This window comes from Urocitellus parryii, chromosome 6 (genome assembly GCF_045843805.1).
Source record: "Urocitellus parryii isolate mUroPar1 chromosome 6, mUroPar1.hap1, whole genome shotgun sequence".
In the NCBI taxonomy this organism is placed as follows: domain Eukaryota; kingdom Metazoa; phylum Chordata; class Mammalia; order Rodentia; family Sciuridae; genus Urocitellus; species Urocitellus parryii.
In genome coordinates, this window is record NC_135536.1 from 116,837,015 (window position 1) to 116,862,365 (window position 25,351).

The 25,351-nt window shown below is 39.3% G+C and overlaps 2 protein-coding genes across 3 annotated transcripts in view; one reads left to right on the plus strand and one right to left on the minus strand.

Annotated features, from left to right (window-relative positions):
- Rec114 (REC114 meiotic recombination protein) overlaps nucleotides 1–25,351 on the plus strand; it is a 107,971-nt gene that overhangs the window by 67,212 nt on the left and 15,408 nt on the right. Inside the window, exon 3 of one of the 2 annotated variants that reach the window (XM_026387650.2) lies at nucleotides 22,586–22,669. The exons of the other annotated variant lie outside the window; for it this stretch is intronic. Within the exon in view, the coding sequence (XP_026243435.1) occupies nucleotides 22,586–22,669 (84 nt within the window). The remainder of the gene's footprint in view (nucleotides 1–22,585; nucleotides 22,670–25,351) is intronic. 2 annotated transcript variants of the gene reach the window in all.
- Nucleotides 21,724–25,351, minus strand: part of Nptn (neuroplastin) — an 85,806-nt gene continuing 82,178 nt past the window's right edge. Inside the window, exon 8 of the mRNA XM_026387647.2 lies at nucleotides 21,724–22,052. The gene's annotated coding sequence lies outside the window, so the exon portion shown is untranslated. The remainder of the gene's footprint in view (nucleotides 22,053–25,351) is intronic.

Genomic DNA, 25,351 nt, shown 5'->3' on the forward strand with positions numbered 1-25,351 from the left:
ATTTTTTCAAAGAACCAGCTTTTAGTTTTGTCAATTTTTTCAATTGTTTCTTTTGTTTCAATTTCATTAATTTCAGCTCTGATTTTAATTATTTCTTGCCTTCTACTTCTTTTGCTGTTGTTTTGCTCTTCTTTTTCTAGGATTTTGAGATGAAGTATGAGATCATTTATTTGTTGGTTTTTTCTTTTTTTGAGGAATGAACTCCAAGCAATGAATTTTCCTCTTAGAACTGCTTTCAATGTGTCCCATAGATTCCGATATGTTGTGTCTGTGTTTTCATTTAACTCTAGGAATTTTTTAATTTCCTCCTTTATGTCTTCTAAAACCCATTGATCACTCAGCAACCTATTGTTCATTCTCCAGGTGATGCTTGCTTTTTCCTTTCTTCTTTTATCATTGATTTTCAGTTTCATTCCATTATGATCAGATAAGATGCATGGTATTATCTCTACCCCTTTGTATTGTCTAAGAGTTGCCCTGTGACATAGTATATGGTCTATTTTTGAGAAGGTTCCATGTGCTGCTGAGAAAAAAGTGTAGCTACTTGATGTTGGGTGGTATAGTCTATATATGTCAATTAAGTCTAGGTTGTTAATTGTGTTATTGAGTTCTATAGTTTCCTTATTTAACTTTTGTTTGGAAGATCTGTCCAGTGGTGAGAGAGGTGTGTTGAAGTCTCCCATGATTATTGTATGTTGGTCTATTAGACTCTTGAACTTGAGAAGAGTTTGCTTGATGAATACAGCTGCACCATTATTTGGGGCATATATATTTATGATTGTTATGTCTTGTTGGTGTATGGTTCCCTTGAGCAGTATGAAGTGTCCTTCTATATCCCTTTTGATTAGCTTTGGCTTGAAATCTATTTTATTAGATATGAGTATGGACACTCCTGCTTGTTTCCGCGGTCCATATGAGTGATATGATTTTTCCCAACCTTTCACCTTCAGTCTATGTATATCTTTTCCTATCAAATGCGTCTCCTGTAGACAGCATATTGTTGGGTCTTGTTTTTTGATCCATTCTACTAGCCTGTGTCTCTTAATTGGTGAGTTTAAGCCATTAACATTTAGGGTTATTATTGAGATATGGTTTGTTCTTCTATCCATATTTGTTTATTGATGTTACTAAACCTGATTTGTTATCCTCTTTGCCTACTTTCCCCCCTTTACTGTCCTACCTCCCATTGTTGGTTTTCAATGTTGTTTTCCATTTCCTCTTCCTGTAATGTTTTGCCAAGGATTTTTTGAAGAGATGGTTTTCTAGCTGCGAATTCTTTTAACTTTTGTTTATTGTGGAAGGTTTTAATTTCATCTTCTAACCTGAAGCTTAATTTCGCCGGATACACGATTCTTGGTTGGAGCCCATTGTCTTTCAGTGTTTGAAATATGTTATTCCAGGATCTTCTAGCTTTCAGAGTCTGTGTTGAGAGATCAGCTGTTATCCTGATTGGTTTACCCCTAAATGTAATCTGCTTTCTTTCTCTTGCAGCTTTTAAAATTCTCTCCTTATTCTGTATGTTGGACATCTTCATTATAATGTGTCTAGGTGTGGATCTCTTATGATTTTGCACATTCGGCGTCCTGTAGGCTTCTAGGATTTGGGATTCTGTCTCAATCTTCAATTCTGGGAAGTTTTCTCGTATTATTTCACTGAATAGACTGTTTATTCCTTTGGAATGGAGCTCTGTGCCTTCCTGTATCCCAATGACTCTTAAATTTGGTCTTTTGATATTGTCCCATAATTCTTGGATGTTCTGCTCATGGTTTCTTAGCAGACTTGCTGAGCTGTCTATGTTCTTTTCCAGTTGAAATACTTTGTCTTCATTGTCTGATGTTCTCTCTTCTAAGTGATCTACTCTGCTGGTAGTATTCTCAATTGAGTTTTTAAGTTGGTTTATTGTTTCCTGCATTTCTAGAATTTCAATTTGTTTGTTTTTTATTACCTCTATCTCCCTGTGAAATTGATCTTTGACTTCCTGGATTTGTTTGTCAATGTGATCTTTCATTGTCTGATTTTGCTGTCTCATGTCTTCCTTGAGACTCCAGATCATCTGAAGCATATATATCCTGAACTCTTTATCTGATATTCCATCTGTTGCAGCTATTACCTCTTCTAAAGTTGAGTTGACCTGCATTGCTTGTGGTCCTTTCTTTCCTTGTCTTTTCATACTGCCCGCGTTTCTTTCTGCTTGGTGCAACTGTTGTGTTTTGAAATTTACCCCCTATTTATTTATGTTGCTCTTGTATACTTGAAAAGTCTCCCTTGCAGGTGCGGGCGGCGGCTGTGCCCCTACTCCAATTGGGGTGACGTGTCTATCACGCTGGCGTCTCTCTGGGCCTGTTCTGGGAGTGGAAGGCGGCTCTGCTCTGTCCCTATTCCAATTGGGGTGTCGTGACTACAATGCTGGCAGATCGCTGGGCCTCTTCCGGGCGTGGGCGGTGGGCTTGGCTGGTGGGATTCCACCTAATGGCAGTCCCTAACCTCCCTGCTTGCTAATTAATGGCTTCTCTGAGGCGCCACGCCTTCTGTAACTGCGGGGCAGGCCGCGCGAATCAGTTGGCCTGGATCTCCGGGGTCCTGCTGCTGGCTGTGTTGATGTTACAAGCTGTTGGAGAGTGGTGGTGTATTCTTCAGCTTTCCCGGATGGTGGCCACTGACTGCCTGGATGGAGTGTCCGCTGTTTTGATGTTGCACTCTGAAGGAGAGTGGCGGTGTATCCTTCAGCTTTCCCGGATGGTGGCCGCTGACTGCCTCGGTGGAGTGACCGCTGTGGGGGATGGGACTGTACCGCTTTCTTCCCCTTCTGAGAACCCGAGCTCGGCCCAAGGGTCCGTGTGGGCTTGGCTGGTGGGATTCCACCTAATGGCCTTCCCTAACCTCCCTGCTTGCCAATTAATGGCTTCACTGAGGCGCCACGCCTTCTGTAGCCGCAGGGCAGGCCACGCGAATCAGTTGGCCTGGCTCTCCGGGCCCTGCTGCAGGCTGCTGGGATCCCTGGCACTCTATCACTTTGATTCTTTCTGCTTGCCCCTCCCCCAGCGCTGGCTAGCCAGGTTTCCTTTTGGCTGCTACTGGGAGGAGGGGTTGGAGGTCAGGTGTCTCTGGTTTCCCCCTAGCCTGTATGGAGGCTCAGCTTGATACTCCCTCTCCCGGCAAGCCTAGGAGAGATTTTATGCGAATTCCCGCTGTCTGGGGGGTGAGCTGAATGACACCGACCTGTTTTGAAGTCGCACTCTGAAGGAGAGTGGCGGTGTATCCTTCAGCTTTCCCGGATGGTGGCCGCTGACTGGCTCGGCGGAGTGTCCGCTGTGGGGGATGGGACTGTACCGCTTCCTTCCCCTTCTGAGAACCCGTGCTCGGCCCAAGGGTCCGTGTGGGCTTGGCTGGTGGGATTCCACCTAATGGCCTTCCCTAACCTCCCTGCTTGCCAATTAATGGCTTCACTGAGGCGCCACGCCTTCTGTAGCCGCAGGGCAGGCCACGCGAATCAGTTGGCCTGGCTCTCCGGGCCCTGCTGCAGGCTGCTGGGATCCCTGGCACTCTATCACTTTGATTCTTTCTGCTTGCCCCTCCCCCAGCGCTGGCTAGCCAGGTTTCCTTTTGGCTGCTACTGGGAGGAGGGGTTGGAGGTCAGGTGTCTCTGGTTTCCCCCTAGCCTGTATGGAGGCTCAGCTTGATACTCCCTCTCCCGGCAAGCCTAGGAGAGATTTTATGCGAATTCCCGCTGTCTGGGGGGTGAGCTGAATGACACCGACCTGTTTTGAAGTCGCACTCTGAAGGAGAGTGGCGGTGTATCCTTCAGCTTTCCCGGATGGTGGCCGCTGACTGGCTCGGCGGAGTGTCCGCTGTGGGGGATGGGACTGTACCGCTTCCTTCCCCTTCTGAGAACCCGTGCTCGGCCCAAGGGTCCGTGTGGGCTTGGCTGGTGGGATTCCACCTAATGGCCTTCCCTAACCTCCCTGCTTGCCAATTAATGGCTTCACTGAGGCGCCACGCCTTCTGTAGCCGCAGGGCAGGCCACGCGAATCAGTTGGCCTGGCTCTCCGGGCCCTGCTGCAGGCTGCTCCAGTATGCAGGTTTTTATGTGGACATATATTTTCATTTTCCTAAGTGTGAAATGACCGTGTTGTAGTATAGATATTTTAACTTTTTAAGAAACCACTAAACTTTTCTAAAATGGTTGTGCCATACCATACACTGATACTTATAAAATAACTTTTGAAAACATTTTTGCTAATCCTATTATCATCAATTTCTGAGTTTGTTTCTATTGACGTATTTTTCTTGAGGGTGTGAGTCATTGATGATGATCTAGTAATTTCATCTATTAATTTTTGTATTTTTGATATTGGTGATTGAACCCACAGGTGCTTTAACACTGAGTTGCATCCCCAGACCTTTTTATTTTTTATTTTGAGACAGGATCTAAGTTGCTTAGGGCCTCACTCAGTTGAGGCTGACCTTGAACTTGCAATCCTCCTGCCTCAGCCTCTTGAGTTGCTGCTGAGTTTATAGGTGTGTACTACCTTGCCTGTCTAGCAATTTTTGATCAGATATCAGATATTTTCAGTGTTATATTGCTGAGTGCTGGTTCTTGTTGTATCCCTTTAAAGAATGCCCCTCCCAGCTAGCCATTAAATTACTTGAAAACAGTTTGACCTTTTGAAGCTTGTTTTCTCTTTTAGGGTGGATCTGTAGTAGCCTTTACCCTATAGCCATGTAGTAATACTTCTAGGGTGTGCTTTCTGCTGAAGGTCCTCTGTATCCTGTGAAGTTTATTCTCTAACTAGTTGAAATTTAAATTGTTCCCAGACCTGTGGAATTCTAGGACTGTTTGGTTTACACTTCCTGGAACTTGTTTTTCTAAAAGCTGTTCTTTCTCATTCTGCAAACAAACAGATGCTATTCAGCCAGAGACTCAAGGACCCCTTGTGTTTCTGAATCGGTACCTCTCAGTAGTAGTCTCTCAGGGACTTGACCCTGCAAATTCCAGCCAGGTCAGCCTCCTTGACTTTCCTCAACTGATTGAGATTACAGATTCTGTTTGGATTTCTCTTTTCTGTTCCTCATAACAAAAATTCATTCCAGGCAGAAAGCCCGGGTGATGATAGGACTCTCTTCATTCTCTTTATTAAGTTATTATGGCCCTGAACTACCTGTTTTTCATTGTCTGAAAATAGTTGCTGCAATCTTTTAGTTGTTTATGACAGGAATAGATTTTGTTTTGTTTTTGGTACCAGGGATTAAACCCAAGGGCACTTAGCCACTGAGCCACATTCCCAGCCCTTTTTATGTTTTATTTAGAGATAGGGCCTCACTAAATTGCTGAGGCTGACTTTGAATTCCCAATCCTCCTGTCTCGGTTTCCCAAGCGGCTGGTGTACTACCACACCTGGCTAGGAATAGAATTATTATTTTGAGGGTGGTTTACCAGGGATTGAACTCAGGGGCACTCAACCACTGAGCCACATCCCCAGCCCTATTTTGTATTTTATTTAGGGATAGGGTCTCACTGAGTTGCTTAGTGCCTCACTTTTGCTGAGGCTGGCTTTGAACTCCTGATTCTTCTGCCTCAGCCTCCTGAGCCGCTGGAATTTTAGGTGTGTGCCACTGCACCTGAAGAAGTAGAATTTTTGACCCCCTTATTTCTCTTAGGCAAAAATGGCATGATAGTTTTTTAATTTCCTCAAAATAAGATGACTAGGCATTCCTGTGAACCTCCAAAATAACTGATATCCAGAAGACCTGTGCGATCTCATCAGCTGCTCAGGAAGAAACAGGGAAGCATCAGAGCCTTAGGTATCTGGAGATGGACTCTAGAGTCAATTTGAAAAGAACCTTATTAACCAAAGAAAGGCAACTTAAGGATCAATAATTGCAGTGGTTAGAAACACAAAATATATTTAAATTTATGAGTCCAAATGATGCTAAAAAAAAAACCCTCATTGTCATCTTTGCAGGATACTAAGAAACCATATTTTTAAATCTGGCAAATACAAGAAATTAAGTGAGCATTTATCCTGCCTTTGCTATTTTTACTTAGAGTAACAAAATAGTTGATGAGGCAAAATTCCCCTTTATAGATATTCAAGCTCATAAATGGAAAATGAATGGAAAAATTAAAATATCATTTTGCAACCTCTGATGAATTAATGAGTGCAGGCAGTGATCATCAATAGTGCTAACCTCACAATGTTATGCTTGAGTTCGTGACCCCCAAAAGACCACCAGGGACCAAGATCGATGTAAGCAGCAAAGAGGCATTTATTGCATATTGCAAGCTAGCTCCGTCCTCTGTGCACATAGCAACTGGTGACGCTGAGAAGCCCCAAGCCCAGGGTTTGCAGCTGTTTTATACACTCTCTGGGGAAGGCAGGGACTTTACATACATCATAGCATCTCTTAGCAAATCATCACATAACACAGGAAACTCATAAAACAACTCTAAAACATGATTAGTACATTCACTGGCAGGAACAAGTTGGGTAAGGGTGATTGGTTAGTACAAGAGGGGGATTCATTTGAACTGATTGGTTTAGGCCATGAGGGGAGTATATGCTGAACTACATGGTTTCCCAACATGTTATCAACCACCATAAACTACTGGGAGGGTCATCTGGCATCCTAGGTATTTTCCCTGTCTCATGCTGATTGGTGGTTGCTAGGGGGTTGCTATGGGTCCTCACCTAGCCTGACTGAGTCAGGAACACCTAGCTCCACAGATCTCTCCTGTTATTTGTAGATAAACAACTCAGCAGGGTGGGTATGTGCCTAGGAGTGCTCTGTGGGTTTTTCCAAGGACAAGGGTCATACCCCCTTCCTTGGACAGGCTTTGCTCTGAGGTAGAGGTTGCTTTCTCAAAAATGGAGTCACTTCAGTTTCTCAACACATCACTGCCTAGGAAGGAGTCATACAAAAACTGAGGTCAAACAAACAAACGTGAATTTGATTATTTCTCCATCTGACTACCAATCTATAAGGATTCTAAGAGACAAGGGTGAACATTAAAAGACACTATGGAGTTAGAGTAACAGAATTTAACCAGGGTGAGTCTTGGGCAGAAAACATGGCTGGCCCATTGTTTGTTTTTGTTTATATATTTTGAGCTACAATTACAAATTTTAGTGGATGAGAAAATTAAAAAGAATAAAAATCATGAAATTCCAATATCAGTGTCCATAAGTAAAATTTTGTTGGAACACAGCCATGCACCATGTATTGTGTATGTCTGCTTTCATGCTGTAGGCTGGAGTTGAGTAGATACCACAGAGACTATGTGGCCCATGGTGCCTGAAATATTTATTTCCTCATTTTCCCTGTATAGAAAGAAACTTCTCAGTCCCTGATTTAGAGAACTAGTGACTGAAATTTCTTCAACAAAAATTTGCAAGGATCTGGCGAGGTGGCATATGCCTGTAATCCCAGTAGCTCAGGAGGCTAAGGCAGGAGGATCATGAGTTCAAAATCAGCCTCACCAACAGCGAGGCACTAAGCAACTCAGTGAGACCCTGTCCCAAAATAAAACACAAAATAGGGCTGGGGATGTGGCTCAGTGGTTGAGTGCCCAACTCAACAAAAAATGCAAGGAAAGAAGACAAAAGGGGAACTTACTCTGAAGGTTTGAAGTAAGAGACTTCAGAGACATATCAATCAAGTATCACAATACATGTACGTTATTTGGATCCTTACTCAAAAAATGAAAGTGTAGAATAAAAAGCACAAGATAATCAGGGAAATGTGAAAGCAAGAAAGGTATTTGGTAACATTAAGGAATTGTTCTTTATTTTTTCAATACTGGGGATTAAAACCCAGGGGCACTTTACCACTTAGCTCTATCCCCAGCTCCACCTCATTTTTTTTTTTTTTTTTTTTGAGACAGGGTCTTACAAAGTTTCCCAGGCTGCTTTGAACTTGTGAGCTTCCTGACTCACTCCCCTGATTCACTGGGACTCCTGTATATATAGTTTTAAAATTATATTATAGTTTCTAAAAAATAAATCAACTATCTAAAAAAGTTTTTAAAAATCAATTCAAAAGCTATTTCCTCTGGTTGTATACAATCCTGAAGTTCAGCCAACTCCCCTGACCAACTCCAAGGGGACAAGGGACCCTAAAAACACCTTTTCCTATTCCAAGCCCTTCCCTTCCTGCTGTAAGCCCCATAAAAGTCCCACACGGTTTCTCCTCAGACCCTTCTCCTGTCCCCTCTGTGGGTCTGATCGAGTTCCACTGGGGAGTGATATCTCAATAAAGCCTCATTCAGTGGCCCTTTTAAATCTGCCTCCTTTGGTCGCTACCTGCCTTGCCTGATCTGACAATTTGAACCTCACAAACCTTAGGCTCCAGAAAATGAGTCAGAAACAACCCTAAAACTTAAGCCAGGATCTAATTTTTAAATAAATCACCTGGCACCGAAACATCTTCGCACATTCACTAAGAAGCCCTTTTGGTACTCAGGGCTTGGGGACTAGGTGGATTGTCAAATGGTTAGTCATCAAGTTATTTTTGTAACCTTAGTCTCCTATCCTGTTTTCCTCTGAATCAGAGTATTTGTAGCTGGTGTGAATGAACACTTTTGTCATTTACATGAAAGTAAAATATTGTGTCTTCTTCAAAGCATTTATGAAGTCATACCTGGAATGGTTTTGAAGCCAGTTTACCTCTTAAATATCAGTGACCCTCTCCCCACCATGACATCTTCCTGGCTGATTTGCTCACCCTGGTACACAAAGTCAGAACTGAGTGGCATCTGAGCCACTAAAGTGATCAACTCAGTGACAGTTCCATAGCAAGGGAAACAGATCTGTGAGGGCAAGGACACTGGTGGGTTTTCCCACTATTTTTTTAATAGTTTTTTTAAAAATATATCTTTATTTTATTTATTTTTATGTGGTGCTGAGGATCAAACCCAGGGCCTCGCACGTGCCAGGCGAGCACTCTACCGCTGAGCCACAATCCCAGCCCCTTTCCCACTGTTCTTGAACTTCAATTTTTACTTTTATCTCTGCATCCATTTTATTTAGATCCTTTTTTCCCCCTTCCCTTGATGGTTTCCTTTTTATTTATGGTAACTCTTAATTATGTGTGATAACATGGGCCAAGGAGAACATGGGTCACTGGAATCTAAAAATGGACTTCACAGTGCATAGTACATGAAGTTGATGTGAAGTTGCAGCACCCACCTTGGAATCGTGATTCCACTGCACCTTGGGGAGACTGTGCCAGAGCTGGACATGATGAAAGGACAGTCAAAGTTTCATTGGAGGAAAGAGGAGATGCCAGAGAGCGATGCTTTTTTTTTTTTTTTTTTTAAATTTCACAGACATGTTGGATACAATGATGAATGGAACATAGCTCTTGCTGTCACAGAGTTTTCAGTGAGGTGGGGGCTAGAAGGAGAACACAGGTAGAGGGGCCAGCACAGACATGGAGGTGGCATTGTGCAGTACTTTCCAGTTGCTGGATTCCATGCAGGCTTTTTTAAAAAAGTATTTTTTTAGATATTGACAAACCTTTATTTTATTCATTTATTTATATGTGGTACTGAGAATCGAACCTAGTGCTTCACACATGCTAGGCAAGCACTCTACTACTGAGCCATAACCCCAGCCCCCGCCCCATGCAGGCTTTTCAGCCCTTAGTTTTACTTCATCCTTGTGTGTCACCTGACACTGGCGATCATTTGCAACTTGAAACTAATGCCTCTCAACTTCTATACTGCTCTGTCTTGGATATAGGCTCCTGCTCTTTTGTCCGATGGTAAATTTTATTTCCTAGAGTTCTCTACTCTTTTCCTTCCCATCTTATACTATCAATTTCCAGCCACTTTTCACTTATTTATTTGATTTGACAGGACTGGGGATCAAGCTCTAGGCCTCTATGCAAGTATTCTACCACGAGCTATGTCCCTAGCCCTCATTATTTATTTGTTTATATTTTTTGAGACAGGTTCTCACTAAGTTGCTGAGGCTGGCCTTGAACTTGGTATCCTCCTGCCTCAGCCTCCTGAGTAGCTGGGATTATAGGTCTATTCTATTGTGGTAAGTTCTTCAGTCATTTTTCTTTCTTTCTTTTTTTTTTTTTTTACAGAAACCAAAACTTTATTGTCTCACAGCCCTGGAGGACAGAAGCCTTAAATTTAAGTGTTAACAGAATCATGGTGTCTTTGTCTAACATCTCTTTTGTAGTTTGTGGTGCTATTGGTTCTCCTGGGCATTCCTTACATAGGAGTGGAACTTATATAGGACTGACATTGGAACTATGGCGTAGTCTCTCACATCATCACTCCAGTCTCTGCCTTTAATGCTCCATGGCTGCCTTCTCTGTGCTTCTTTTAATTTTTTTTATAAAGACATTAGTCATAGGATGAGGACCCACCTTATTCTGGAATGATCTCAGTTTTTTGTGGTTTTTTTTCCCCTGCATTTTATTTTATTTTTAAAATTGGAGTAAAGTGTTGTATGTGTATTGAGATATAGGAGAACACTATCTTAGTAGAATCTAAGTAGTATCTTAGAAGGTGGATGGCAGGATAGAATATTAGAGACTAAGCTGAGTGATTTTAGGGCATGTCTTATAAGGCCAGCATCTAATTTGGATTGGGCAGATTTTTTTTTTCATTTTTTAAAAATTTTAATTTGTTATATATGACAGCAGAATGCATTAGAATTCATAATACACATATAGAGCACAAGTTTTCATATCTCTGGTTATATACAAGTAGAGTCACACCATTCTTTTCTTCATACATGTATTTAGGGTAATGATGTCCATCTCATTCCACCGTCTTTCCTACCCCTATCATACCCCCTCCCTTCCCCATCATCCCTCCCTTTTTCCCCTTTGCCCTATCTAGAGTTCATCTAATCCTCCCATGCCCCCCCACACATATTATGAATCAATATTCTTAAATCAGAGAGACATTTGGTGTTTGGGGATTGGCTAACTTCACTTAGCATTATATTCTCTAGCTCCATCCATTTACTTGCAAATTCCATGATTTTATTCTCTTTTAATCTCAATAACATTCCATTGTGTATATATACCACATTTTCTTTATCCATTCATCTACTGGAGGGTATCTAGGTTGGTTCCACAGTTTAGCTATTGTGAATTATGCTGCTAGAAACATTGATGTGGCTGTGTCCCTATAATATGCTGTTTTTAAGTCCTTGGGTATATACTGAGGAGTGGGATAGCTGGGTCAAATGATGCTTCCATTTCCAGTTTTCCAAGGATTCTCCATACTGTTTTCCATATTGGCTGTACTAATTTGCAGTCCCACCAGCACTGTATAAGCATGTCTTTTTCCCCACATCCTCGCCAACACTTATTGTTGTTTATATTCTTAATAGCTGCCATTCTGACTGGATTTAGATGAAATCTTAGAGTTGTTTTGATTTTCATTTCTCTAATTGCTAGAGATGTTGAACATTTTTTCATATATTTGTTGATTGATTGTTATCTTCTCCTGAGAAGTGTCTGTTCAGTTCCTTGGCTCATTTATTGATTGGGTTATTTGGTTTTTTTGGTGTTAAGATTTTTGAGTTCTTTATATATCCTAGAGATTAGTGCTGTATCTGACATGTGTGTGGTAAAAAATTGTTCCCAAATTGTAGGCACTCTATTCACCTCACTGATTGTTTCTTTTGCTGAAAAGAAGCTTTTTAATTTGAATCCAGCCCATTTATTAATCTTGTTATTAATTCTTGCGCTATAGGAGTCTTATTCAGGAAGTTGGGGCCTAATCCGACATGATAGAGATTTGGGCCTACTTTTTCTTCCAATAGACGCAGTGTCTCTGGTTTAATTCCTAGGTCCTTGATCCACGTTGAGTTGAGTTTTGTGCATGATGTTAGATAGGGATTTAATTTAATTTTGTTGCATATGGATTTTCAGTTTTCCCAGCACTATTTGTTGAAGAGGCTATCTTTTCTCCAATGTACGTTTTTGGCACCTTTGTCTAATATAAGATAACGGTAATTATGTGGGTTAGTGTCTGTGTCCTCTATTTTGAACTATTGGTCTACAAGTCTATTTTGGTGCCAATAGCATATTGTTTTGTTACTGTTGCTCTGTAGTGTAGTTTAAGGTGTGGTATAGTGATGCTACCTGCTTCACTCTTTCTGCTAAGGATTGCTTTAGCTATTCTGGATCTCTTATTTTTCAAATGAATTTTATGACTGCTTTTTCTATTTCTATGAGGAATGTCATTAGGATTTTGATGATAATTGCATTAAATCTGTATAGTGCTTTTGGTAGTATGTTTATTTTTGACTATTAATTCTGCCTTTCCAAGGTAGATCTTTCCATCTTCGAAGGTCTCTTTAATTTCATTCTTTAGCATTCTGTAGTTTTCGTTGTAGAGGTCTTTCACCTCTTTCATTAAGTTGATTCCCAAGTATTTTTTTTAAGGCTATTGTAAATGAGGTAGTTTTCCTCATTTCCCTTTCAGAGGATTTGTCACTGATATACAGAATGCCTTTGATTTATGGGTATTGATTTTGTATCTTGCTACTTTGCTGAATTCATTTACTAGTTCTAGAAGTTTTCTGGTGGAATTTTTTGGTACTTCTAGGTATAGAATCATATTGTCAGCAAATAGGGCTAATTTGAGTTCTTCTTTACCTACTGTATCCCTTAAAAAATCTATCTCCCTTTAAATTCTTTTGTCTGTCTAATTGCTCTGGCCAGTGTTTCAAGCACTAGGTTAAATAGAAGTGGTGAAAGAGGGCATCCCTGCCTTGTACCAGTTTTTAGAGGGAATGCCTTCAATTTTTCTCCATTTAGAATAATGTTGGCCTGGGGCTTAGCATAGAAAGCTTTTACGATGTTGATATATTTTCCTGTTATCCCTCATTTTTCTAGTATTTTGAACATGAAAGGGTGCTGTATTTTGTCAAATATTTTTTCTGCATCTATTGAGATGATCATATAATTCTTGTCTTTAAATCTATTGATGTGATGAATTAGACTTATTGATTTCTGTATATTGAACCAACCTTGCATCCCTGGGATGAACCCCACTTGATTGTGGTGTACTATTTTTTGATGTTTTTTTATTCTATTTGCCAGAATTTCATTCAGAATTTTTGCATCTTTGTTCATTAGAGATATTGGCCTTAAGTTTTCTTTCTTTGATGTGTCTTGGCCTGGTTTTAGAGTCAGGGTGATATTGGCTTCATAGAATGAGTTTGGAAGTGCTCCCTCTTTTTCTGTTTCCTGAAATAAATTGAAGAGTGTTGGTATTAGTTCTTCTTTAAGGTCTTGTAGAACTTGGCCTATGTATCCATCTGGTCCCGGGCTTTTCTTGGTTGGTAGGCTTGTGATGGTATCTTCTATTTCATCACTTGAAACTGATCTGTTTAAATTGTGTATATTATCCTAATTCAATTTGGGTAAATCATATGACTCTAGAAATTTGTCGATGCCTTTTATATTTTCTATTTTATTGGAGTACAAGTTTTCAAAATAATTTCTAATTATCTTCTGTATTTCTGTAGTGTCTGTTGTGATATATCCTTTTCATCATATATGTTAGTAATTTGAGTTTTCTCTCTCTCTCTCTCTCTCTCTCTCTCTCTCTCTCTTCATTAGCATGGCTAAGGGTCTGTCAATTTTTGTTTTTTCAAAGAATCAACTTTTTGTTTTGTTAATTTTTTCAATTGTTTCTTTCGTTTCAATTTCACTGATTTCAGCTCTGATTTTAATTATTTCCTGTCTTCTACTGCATATGGTGTTGATTTGTTCTTCTTTTTCTAGGGCTTTGATATATAATGTTAAGTCATTTATTTGTTGGCTTTTTCTTCTGTTAAGGAATGAACTCCATGCAATTAACTTTCCTCTTAGTACTGCCTTCATAGTGTCCCAGAAATTTTGGCATGTTGTATCTGTGTTCTCATTCACCTCTAAGAATTTTTTAAATCTCCTCCTTGATATCTTTTGCAACACATTGTTCATTCAGTTGCATATTTTTTAGTCTCCAGGTGTTGGAGTAGCTTTTATTTTTTTATTTTATCATTGATTTCTAATTTCATTCCATTATGACCTGATAGAATGCAGGGTAATATCTCTGCTTTTTTATATTTGCTAAAAGTTGCATTGTGGCATAATATATGGCCTATTTTAGAGAAGGATCCATGTGCTGCCGAGAAGAAAGTGTATTCGCTCGTTGAAGGATGAAATATTCTATATATGTAGGTTAAGTATAAGTTATTGATTGTATTATTGAGTTCTATAGTTTCTTTGTTCAGCTTTTGTTTGGAAGATCTATCCATTGGTGAAAGGTGTGTTAAAATCACCTGGAATTATTGTGTTGTGGTCTATTTGACTCTTGAACTTGAGAAGAGTTTGTTTGGTGAATGTAGATGCTCCATTGTTTGGGACATATATATTTATTATTGTTATGTTTTTTTTTTTTTTTGATGAATGGTTCCCTTAAGCAGTATGAAATATCCTTCTTTGTCCCTTTTGATTAACTTTGGCTTGAAGTTTACTTTATTTGATATGAGGATGGAAACCCCTACTTGCTTCTGCAGTCCATGTGAGCAGTATGATTTTTCCCAACCTTTCACCTGCAGTCTGTGGATGTCGTTTCCTATGAGATAAGTCTTTTGGAGGCAGCATATTGTTGGGTATTTTTTTAATCCAGTCTGCCAGTTGATGTCTTTTGATTGGTAAGTTTAGGCCATTAACATTTAGGGTTATTATTGAGAAATTATTTGTATTCCCATCCATTTTTCTTTATTTTTGGTATTTAACTTGACTTGATTTCTCCTTTGATTAGTTTTTCCTTTAGTGTAATACCCCCCTTTGCTGATTTTCATTGTTGTTTTTCAATTCCTCTTTATGGAATATTTTGCTAAAGATGTTCTATAGTACAGGCTTTCTAGTTGTAAATTCTCTTAATTTTTGTTTATCATAGAAGGTTTTTATTTCATCATCAAATCTAAAGCTTAATTTTGCTGGATATAAGATTCTTGGTTGGCATCTCTTGGCTTTAGGGATTGAAAAATCTGCTGATACACAAATTGGTTTCCCCTATATGTGATCTGATTCCTCTCTCTTGTGGCTTTCAAGATTCTATATGCTAGGCATTTTCATTATAATATGCCTTGGTATAAATCTGTTGTAATTTTGTAGATTTAGTGTCCTGTAAGCATCTTTTATTTGATTTTCCAATTCATTCTTCATGTTTGGGAAATTTTCTGATATTATCTCATTGAAGAGATTGTGCATTCCTTTGGTTTGAAACTGTGCCTTCCTCTATCCCGATAGCTCTTAGATTTGGTCTTTTGATGCTATCCCATAATCCTTGGATATTCTGCTCATGGTTCCATACCATCTTCACGGTGTGATCAATTTTATTTTCCAGATTGTATACTTTGTCTTCATTATCTGATGTTCTGTCTTCCAAATGATCTTCTAGTCTGTTGGTGATGCTTTCTCTTGAGTTTTTGGTTTGGTTTATTGTTTCCTTTATTTCAAGGATTTCTGGTTTTTTGTTTTTTTTTTTTTTCAGAATCTCTCTTTCTTGAAGTAACTTTTGCTACCTGTATTTGCTCCCTTATCTGTTTATTGGTGTCATCAATGGTTGCCTATATTTGCTCTCTTATCTTTGTTGGAGTGATGAATTTTTGCCTGTATTTGCTCATTTAGGTCGTTTAATGCACAGATCATTTTAATTATGAACATTCTGAAGTCCTTCTCTGACATTTGATCAACTGTGCTATCCATGGGTTCTGTTATTGCAGTATCTTGGTTTGTTTGGGGCACTTTCCTCCCTTGTTTTTTCATGTTTTCTATGTGATTTCCTTACTTGTAGTGTGGATCTGAGGTATTACAGTTTCTACCCTATAATCTTGTAGTATCTGTGTAGATTATCTGTATCTCACCTTGGTGTTGGGCTTCCAGATCTGCCAGTGTCCCAGGATGGATGCTACTGCAACTCTAGGTGGTAGCGGCAATAGCAAGAGGTAACTTGAGAGAGAGCAGTGGAGGTGCCCAAGATGGATGCAACGTCTTTCAGAGATGGGGCTGAAAGGTGGGCCTTTTACTGGCTTTGGGATGCCGGCTCCAAGATGCAGCTGTTTCTAGGTCCTGTCTGTTGTCCCAAGGTAGAGGCTACTGCATGGGGAAGGCTATGGGGATAACTGCATTGTCTCAAGATTAAAGTGGATTAGACCTGAGCTCCCAGTGCTGGTGGGGGTGGGGGTGAAGTGAACCCAAGCTTACCCTGGACCCTGGCTCTTGTGCAGGTCAGCAAGGCGGATCTCTTTTTTGCATTTAATTAATTAAATTAATTAATTTAATTGTAATTAATTTAATTAATTTTAGTAGCTGGGCATGGTGGCGCATGCCTGTAATCCCAGCCACTCAGGAGGCTGAGACAGAAGGATCAAGAGATCACAGCCATCCTTAGCAATGGCGAGGTGCTTAGCAACTCAGTAATACCCTGTCTCTAAATAAAATACAAAATAGGGCTGAGGATGTGGCTCAATGGTTGAGTGTCCCCGAGTTTAATCCCAGATACAAAAAAAAAAAATTTAGTTCAGTCATTTTTCTATTTCATCTATTCCAAGGATCATGATTGACTCTCGTCAGTTGTCAGTAGCCTCTTAACATCAGTGATTCTGATCTAGTTGGGAGTAGTATCCCAAGCATCAGTCAGAGAAGCTGATTTGACACATGTCCTCATCCCATTGGGCAAATTCTGTGGTTTTGTTTTTGTTTTGTTTTTAGCCCTTGCACAGCAGCCAGCCATTGTCAGAGCTCAGTGACAGTGTCTTAGCAGGGCCTTGCATGCTGTGGAACACAGAGCAGGTCACCTTACTGTGAGAAGCACACTGTGAGTGACCTGCACTCACCAGACAGACAAGCTTTAAAAGAGTTGCTAACAGGGTTTACACAAGAGTTGAAGGAAATACTCATGCATGAGAGACAGAAGCCAAGTATTAGAGATTTATATGCACCAAGGTATTTGGACTTTATCCTGCAGATGTTTCTTGTAGTGGGGGTGTGTAGGGGAAAAGGGATGGCACACTCAAAAGAAGCGACTGCAGCAAGTTTTTGTTTTTTATAACTACGGCAGTAGTATAGACAGATTGTGGAAAGAATTGGGCCTGGAGGAAGGGGGCCATTTAGAGTATTGTGGTAATTCTGGGGAGAAATAATGGGCAGCCTGATGTGGGCAGTGACAGTGTCAATGGGGAGAATGGCAAGATGGAAAAGCTGTTAGGGGCTAGGATTGCTAAGACTTAGAGATTGATTGGTATTGAGAGAGGAGTAAGAAAAGGAGTCAAGCATGGTACCAGATCCGTCACTTCAGGGACTGATGGTGCTCAATGCCATTTGCAGAGTCAGCAGCAAGCATGGAGGGAGCTGTAGAGTTCTCAGATCTGTGGAGCAGCAAGAAGAGATGTCCCATTAGACTAGAGATAGGAGGGGACAAGGTGAGGGCAGGGCTAAGAGCTAAGCATTTCTCTTTTCATAAACTTTCAATTTTAGAGTAGTTTTAGATTTACAGAACAGTTGTAAAGATAGTAGAGTTCCGTAAACTGATCATTTTTTTAGGTTCTGCTTCTACCTCTTCCTTATGCTCATGCCATATTGGTAATCTTGTTTGCACAAATGTTCTCCTATACATAAGAGACAGTGTAAAAATCAGAGCGGTATAAGGCATACAGTGGAAACTTACTCCCACCCCTGCCCCATTCACACTATTCCTTCTCATTCCCTACAGACACCTTTTAGTTACTTGTGTATCAGTCCTTCCTGTTTCTCTATGCAAATGCAAGCAAATAAGAATATACATTCTATTTCCTCCTTTTCTTATACAAAAGGAGTTTTGAGACTGGTTTATAAGAGCTACACTGTCCAAGAAGGTCACTACAAACCATATGTAACCAGCTACTGAGCAATTGATATGTGCTCACTTCCGGGATTGATGATACAACTAAAAAATTGAATTTTAAATTTTATTTCATTTTAATTTAGACTTAAAGTGGAAGCAATGTAGAAACTTCATTTCAAACCTGACTTTACTGATTTTACTGTTTTGTTAGGGTTAGGACTACATTTCACTTTAACCCTCAGTAATACAGTGTTATGCTCTAAACTATACACCTCAATTTTAAAGATTTAAGTTTCTTTTTTGTAGTCTCACTAATGTTTTAATATAAGGTAAAATAAACATTTTTAATAGATTAGATAAAATAAAATATTAATATTCAGCCAATTTCCTTTTGTTTCTTAAAGTGATTCTATAAAATTTTGTGTATGTGGAGAGCACTGATACAGAGCTTTCATTACTTTTTATAATTGTATAGTATTCCATTGTACATAGTACCATAATTAATTTAACAATTTCACCTAGATGTGCACTGAGTTGTTTTCAGGGTTTTTTTTTTTTTTTTGGGGGGTAAGTTAAGAAATGCTTAACCTTGTCCATTTATCATTTCACATGTGTGCAGGTTGATCTGTAAAATGAATCAATGCCCAGCACTGGGGTTGCTAGGACAGAGGTTAGTGTTTTTGTAATTTTGATATTACTAAAAATTGTCCTGTATCTATTTGTAATGATCCTCTAGTAATGTGTGTGAGTTTCCCCATATACTGCCATTTGAAACTATAGTTATTTATATTTGGGTAATATAAAAATAAATTTCTTACTAATTCTGAGAGCATTTAAGAAGAAATTGCAGATGCCTTGCCTAGCTTCTTTTTCTGTTTTAAAAAAAAGTAAAGAATACCTACTATTGGTGCTAAAAGTCTTATTAAAATTTGCCTTTTAGAATTGAATTCTTTTTTAAAAAATGAAAATGAAGAATTAGCCCAAACTGTTTTCCTGGAAGTAAATTTCTATTCAAGGTCCAACTTTCATCATACTTAGATTTAGAAAGAGGGATTTGGGGAAGACTCAAATGGATAAGGAACATTTTCTTTTATTTTCCAAGAGTTAAAAATTTCTTGAATTATTCCAGTAGCCCTCCCTGGCTGTAATGGACTCATATTTCAGCAGAAAAAGGCAGTTTGCTTGCAATTTCTTTGCATAACTGTCCATTAAATGGCCTCTGGATTAATTTTACTATATGCTAAAATACATTCTCACGTAGGCTGCTTCACCAAGGACTGACCACATAATTAGAGTTTCAGAGTTGTCATAATCATTAGATAGTCTGTTCTATTTAGTTTATTAAAAAGCTGCAGAAAAAAAAATCTCATCTTTTCACTTTTTTTTTTCTTAAGCAGCAAAGAAGGGTTTATTGTGAGCTAGCTCGGTCCTCTGCGCGCACACAGCAACTGGTGACGCTAAGAGGCCCTGAACCCAGGGTTTGTAGTAGTTTTATACACTCTTTGGGGAAGGCAGGGACTTCACATACATCATTATGTTTTTCCCACATCCATCACACACTGTGGGAAAAACATAAAACAACTCTAAAACATGATTAGCACATTCACTGGCGGAATTGGTTGGTAAGGGTGATTGCTTAGTACAAGTGGGGGATTCATTTGAACTGATTGGTTTAGGCCATGAGGGGAGTATATGCTGAACTACGTGGTTTCCCAACATGTTATCAACCACCATAAACTACTGGGGGGTTCATCTGGCATCCCAGGTATTTTCCCTGTCTCATGCTGATTGGTGGTTGCTAGGGGGTTGCTATGGGTCCTCACCTAGCCTGACTGAGTCAGGGAAACCTGGCTCCACAGATCTCTCCTGTTATTTGCAGACAAACAGCTCAGCAGGGTGGGTATGTGCCTAGGAGTGCTCTGTGGGTTTTTCCAAGGACAAGGGTCACACCCCCTTCCTTGGACAGGCTTTGCTCTGAGGTAGAGGCTGGTTTCTTATTCCCACCTTTGTCTGGAAACTTGGGAACCAATCATAGTTCCCTAAGTTGGGGGCCTATTTGGGCAGGCTCTACATCTTTTTTTTTTTTTCAATTTTTTTTTGAATTTTTTTTTAATATTTATTTTTTAGTTATTGGCGGACACAACATCTTTGTTTGTATGTGGTGCTGAGGATCGAACCCGGGCCGCACACATGCCAGGCGAGCGCGCTACCGCTTGAGCCACATCCCCAGCCCCGGCTCTACATCTTAATAAACAGTAACCCTCAGGGAACAGTCTTCAGCTTCCCAGACTCACTCAAAATTGGCCTCCTAGATCCAGTCTGACTCAATTTACCTATCTACACTATTTCTGACTTCATTCCCCCCTCTAATTTTAAGAACTCCTTATTGCTGTAAGGAGAAGGGGCGATGGCTCATTCTGGCTACTTCAGAGCTGAGAGGGGGCATTGAATGTGAGGGGGCTCGACGACCTGGGGGACGACGTGGGGGATGTGAATTTCCTTTTAGAAGTCAGTTCCATTTGAAGTCTGGTTGGGGAAAAACAGGTTGTCATCTGAGGATGGGTGCTTCATACAACTTTAGAATACCAGCTTGCTATAATTGCTCTTTTAAAGCTTCTACCTTACAGACTTGTATACTGGCCAGGTTTTCATCACCTCTCGATCGGGGTGTCTGGGGCTTATAAGGGGGATCCTGGACGAGTCTCCATATGTTATGCTCAAATTCCGGACCCCCAAAAGACCACCAGAGACCAAGATTGATGTAAGCAGCAAAGAGGTGTTTATTTCGAGCTAGCTCGGTCCTCCGCGCACACACAGCAACTAGTGACACTGAGAGGAATCTTTTCACCTTAAGGAGCAGACCAACTGCCCTCTCTGCCTTTTTTGTTATGCCTCCCCTCACCTCACAGATGGAAATGAAGAACTGAACATTCAGTATCCAGAAACAAGCAACTTCAAATTTTCCATTCATAATAATCTGAAAATAAGATTCTTGTGAAGAGAAATGTCACTATGTTGTGAGGGATGTGCCAAATAAGTTCATAAATTAGTATAATGAAACACATGTTTCTTGTGAATAGAAAAAATCACATTTTGGCAAATCCTAGCGGCACATAAATGCATTTTATTGCAAATGTGATTATGGACATTTACTGTTGGGGGATTTTCTTAATTCTCAGTATGCAAAGATTAAGAAAGAGAAAAAAAAATGTTGACTGCTGATGTTGATCATGAAGAAGAGCAGCTGGACACAGGGCCTGTGTGTTGAGGTCACCTCAGTGATGGGTGCTATTGGGTCATTTCTACTCTGTGGAAGTTAAAAAACAAAAAGATATACAACTTGTCTGTGTGTGTGTGTGTGTGTGTGAGTGAGTGTGAGTGAGAGAGAGATATCTTTAAAATTCTTTTTCTGTTCTAATTAGTTATACATGACCATAGAATGCACTTTTGATACATCATATATAAATGGAGTATAATTTTTCATTCTTTTGATTGTACATGAGGTAGAATTCCACCAGTCATATAGTTATATATGTACATAGCATAATAATGTCTGATTCATCCTAGTATCCTTCCTCTGCCCATACTCTCTCCCCTCCTTTCATTCCCCTCTACCTAATCTAAAGTAAGTATTCTTCCCTAGTCCCCCTGACCCCTATTGTGAATTAGCATCCACATATCAGAGAAAACATTTGGCCTTTGGTTTTTTGGGATTGACTTATTTCATCTAATATGATAATCTCCAGTTCCATCCATTTACTGGAAAATGCCATAATTTCATTCTTTAAATCTGAGTGACATTCATATATATATCTTTTTAAAATTTATTTATCTATTTAAGTGCATCTCAGTTGGTTCTATAGTTTAGCTATTGTGAGTTGAGCTGCTATAAATATTGATGTGTCTGTATCACTGTAATATGCTGATTTTAAGTCCTTTGGGTATAAGCCGAGGAATGGGATAGGTGGGTCCAATGGTGGTTCCTTTCCAAGTTTTCTGAGGAATCTCCAGGTGGATCAAAGACGACGTGGGGGATGTGAATTTCCTTTTAGAAGTCAGTTCCATTTGAAGTCTGGTTGGGGAAAAACAGGTTGTCATCTGAGGATGGGTGCTTCATACAACTTGGGCACTAGACCAGAGACCCTGCATCTAATAGAAGAAAAAGTAGGCCCAAATCTTCACCATGTTGGCTTAGGATCTAAAGCACAAGAAGTGAAATCAAGAATCAATAAATGGGATGGATTCAAACTAAAAAACTTATTCTCAGCAAAGGAAGCAATCAGTAATGTGAAGAGAGAGCCTACAGAATGGTAGAAAATCTTTACCACCTGCACCTCAGATAGAGCACTAATCTCCAGGATATACAAAGAACTCAAAAAACTTGACACCAAAGAAACAAATGACCCAATCAATAAATGGGCTAAGGAACTGAACACACACTTCACAGAAGAAAATATACAATCAACAAATATATGAAAAAATGTTCAACATCTCTAGCAATTAGGCAAATCAAAACTAAGATTTCATCTCACTCCAGTCAGAATGGCAATTATCAAGAATACAAGCACCAGTAAATGTTGATGATGATGTGAGGGAAAAGGTACACTCATACATTGCTGGTGGAACTGCAAATTGGTACACAACTTTTTAATAGGAAACAGCTATACCATAATTGTTCCTCATGTCCCTTTTTGCTTCTGTTGCTAATTTTGCCTAATTACTTTGTTGCAGGAAGGCTTTTCACTCGTTGATAGCAAGAACTGGTTGAAGATCGTAAGACGCATGGATTGTCTGTTGTTTGGCACAACGATAAAGGCAAGATAAAGTGGGCTGTGTAGCCAACTATTTTTAAGCTAATGATCAGTCTTTTCTCATCTCCAGTGTGTGAATGGTGGAGTATATGGGGCTTCTCTCTGTAGAAAATGGGTGCTGGGAAGAACACACATGTTGAAGAAGGGTTTGCATTGTGAGCCAAACATGAAACTAGGGCTTATAAAGGCAGAAGCCTTGGTAGCAGGAGGATATCTCTAAAGTGAAAGACTTTGGTGGATTTGTCACCATGTGTCAAGTGGAGCTGTGCAACCTTTCTCAGTCCCCCAAGCACAAACCGGGAAGAGATGGCATACAGCATGGGTTGGCTTACTCCTTAGATGTTTTAAAAGGTGTATATAGTTGAATGCTTCACTGAATATGTCTTTTTAGTTTTTCCCTGTTTAATATTTAAAAATATAATTCCCCTTTATTTGCCTTCTAGCTGTATTAAACATAAAGAACGAACCTCATCAAAGAAACATGCAAATGAATCACCTGGATTATTTTCTTTCATAACTATAAAAGATTATTTTCTTTTATAACTATAAAAACCAGTCTGTTATCACTGAGTAAATAATATTGAAATTTATGTGAAAGATACTAATTTTCAACGAATGTGTAGACCTTGAGAATTGAAAGAGGAAGAAGTCTTCAGGTGCATCTAATGGAGGGGTCTTACCCTGGGGTGCACAGACCTCCAGATGGTCCCCATAGAGTTCAAGGTATCCATGAACTTGCAGGGATTTTCACTGACCTCTAATTGAAATTTATCATTTCCTTCTATTTTTGAATTTAGTTTACAGAGCATAGTAGTGTTAGACCTTCCCATCAATGGCCATCACAGGTAATTTCATATCACATTATAGTTATTTGAGATATCTCAGATGTCATTTATACTCATCAAACCTCAAAATTAAGATGGTTATTAGTTCTACTTTTAAATCCTTTTATTGAATATGTTAATAAAGAAGCATATCCTATCAGTTCACAAATTAGTGTTTTAATATTGTGATAAACTAATTTACTATAATTGGTTGTTTTTCTTTGCCTTTTATCTGATTAAAAGCATTGTTCTGAGAAAGATTCACTGTCTCACCAGACTACCAAAGGGTTCTGGGGCACACATTCCAAAACGTTCAAGAACCCCTGTCTAAATTTTACATATGAGGAAACTGAATTAGATGTAAGCCAATAGCCAAGGTTAAGACTAGCTCTCAGGGAACCAGCTGCCCATTGGTCTTCTGACTCTCAGCTTAGGACTGGATGAATGTTTCGGTGTTTTAAAAGTCACCCATGTTCTTTGTTTGATATTTGATTTTTAATATTTTCTAATTCCATATTATTATTTAAAAATTTTTTTTGTACTAGAAATTGAACCCAGAGCCACATCCCCAGTGCTTTTTTATATTTTATTTTGTGACGGGGTTTTGTTAAATTGCTGGAGCTGGCTTTGAACTTACAATCCTCTTGCCTCAGTATCCCAAGCTACTGGGATTTCAGGTGTATGACTCTGTGCCCAGATTATTAAAAATTTTAGAGAAGTATAAAGTGCAAAGTAAAAACCAACTGTAATGTGACTCCTCAAAAGTAACCATTATTAACATTTTAGAATTTTGACTAGGCATACATTAGGACTGTGTTCAGATGAATGTAACAGAAAACTCAGCTATAATGACCCCCCCCCCCGACACACACACATAGTTCTTTTTTTCACTTAATAAGAAATGAAAGCCAGATATGGTGGCACATGCCTGTAATACCAGCTACTCAGGAAGCTGAGGCTGCAGGATCCTATGGTTGAGGTCAGCCTTAGCAACTTAGTGAGGTCCTGTTCTCAAAATGAAAAATTAAAGGGGCAGGAGATGTAACTCACAGGTAGAGCACCTCTGGGTTCAATTCCTAGTACTATAAATAAATAAATAAATAAATAATTTTAAAATAGGCCATTTCCAGCATTGGTTTAGCAGCTCAGCAGTGTCAAGCTCAATGTCTCTCTCGGCCTGTTCCTCACAGTTGTAAAATGGCAGTGGCAGCTCAATTATATTTCCATTTGAGAAAGGTCAGCATCTCCTATAAGGTTCTCTCCCTCCAGCAACCCCTAGATGTCTGCTATGTGTCTGTCACAGACTGCAAAGACTAGTGTTTAGTTTTTCCAGTCTCTCCTTTGGATTGACTTGTGGCAATTAACAGTGTCTGCCATATACATAATTCATAAAAATAAGATTGTAATATTCTGCTATTGTGTCATATAGCATTAAATCAGGGACATTATATCAAATTATTATGTAGTCTTTAAAAACATTCATAATAGCTGTGTAGCATATTACTCTTTGAATACACCATGATTTAACTAATCTCCAATTGTTCACTATTAAAAATGTTCTGATTTTCATTAAATTTAGAGGGTTCTTGAAATAGAAATCCTAGAAGTATGAACATTTATTTTGTAAATTTGCCCTCCAGATAGGTTGTCCCTGTTTCTACTGCACTAGCTGTGTATAGAATATTCACTTATCCAGATCCTCTCCAAGACAGTGATATAATTTAAATTTACCAACTAGATTCTAATTTGAAGTAGAAATGAGCATATTCCTTTAATTTGCATTTCTTTTGATTCCTAATGAGAGTGAACATTGTTAGAATCTGTACTTCTTCTGAGAATCATCTACTTTTTTTGCTTTAATT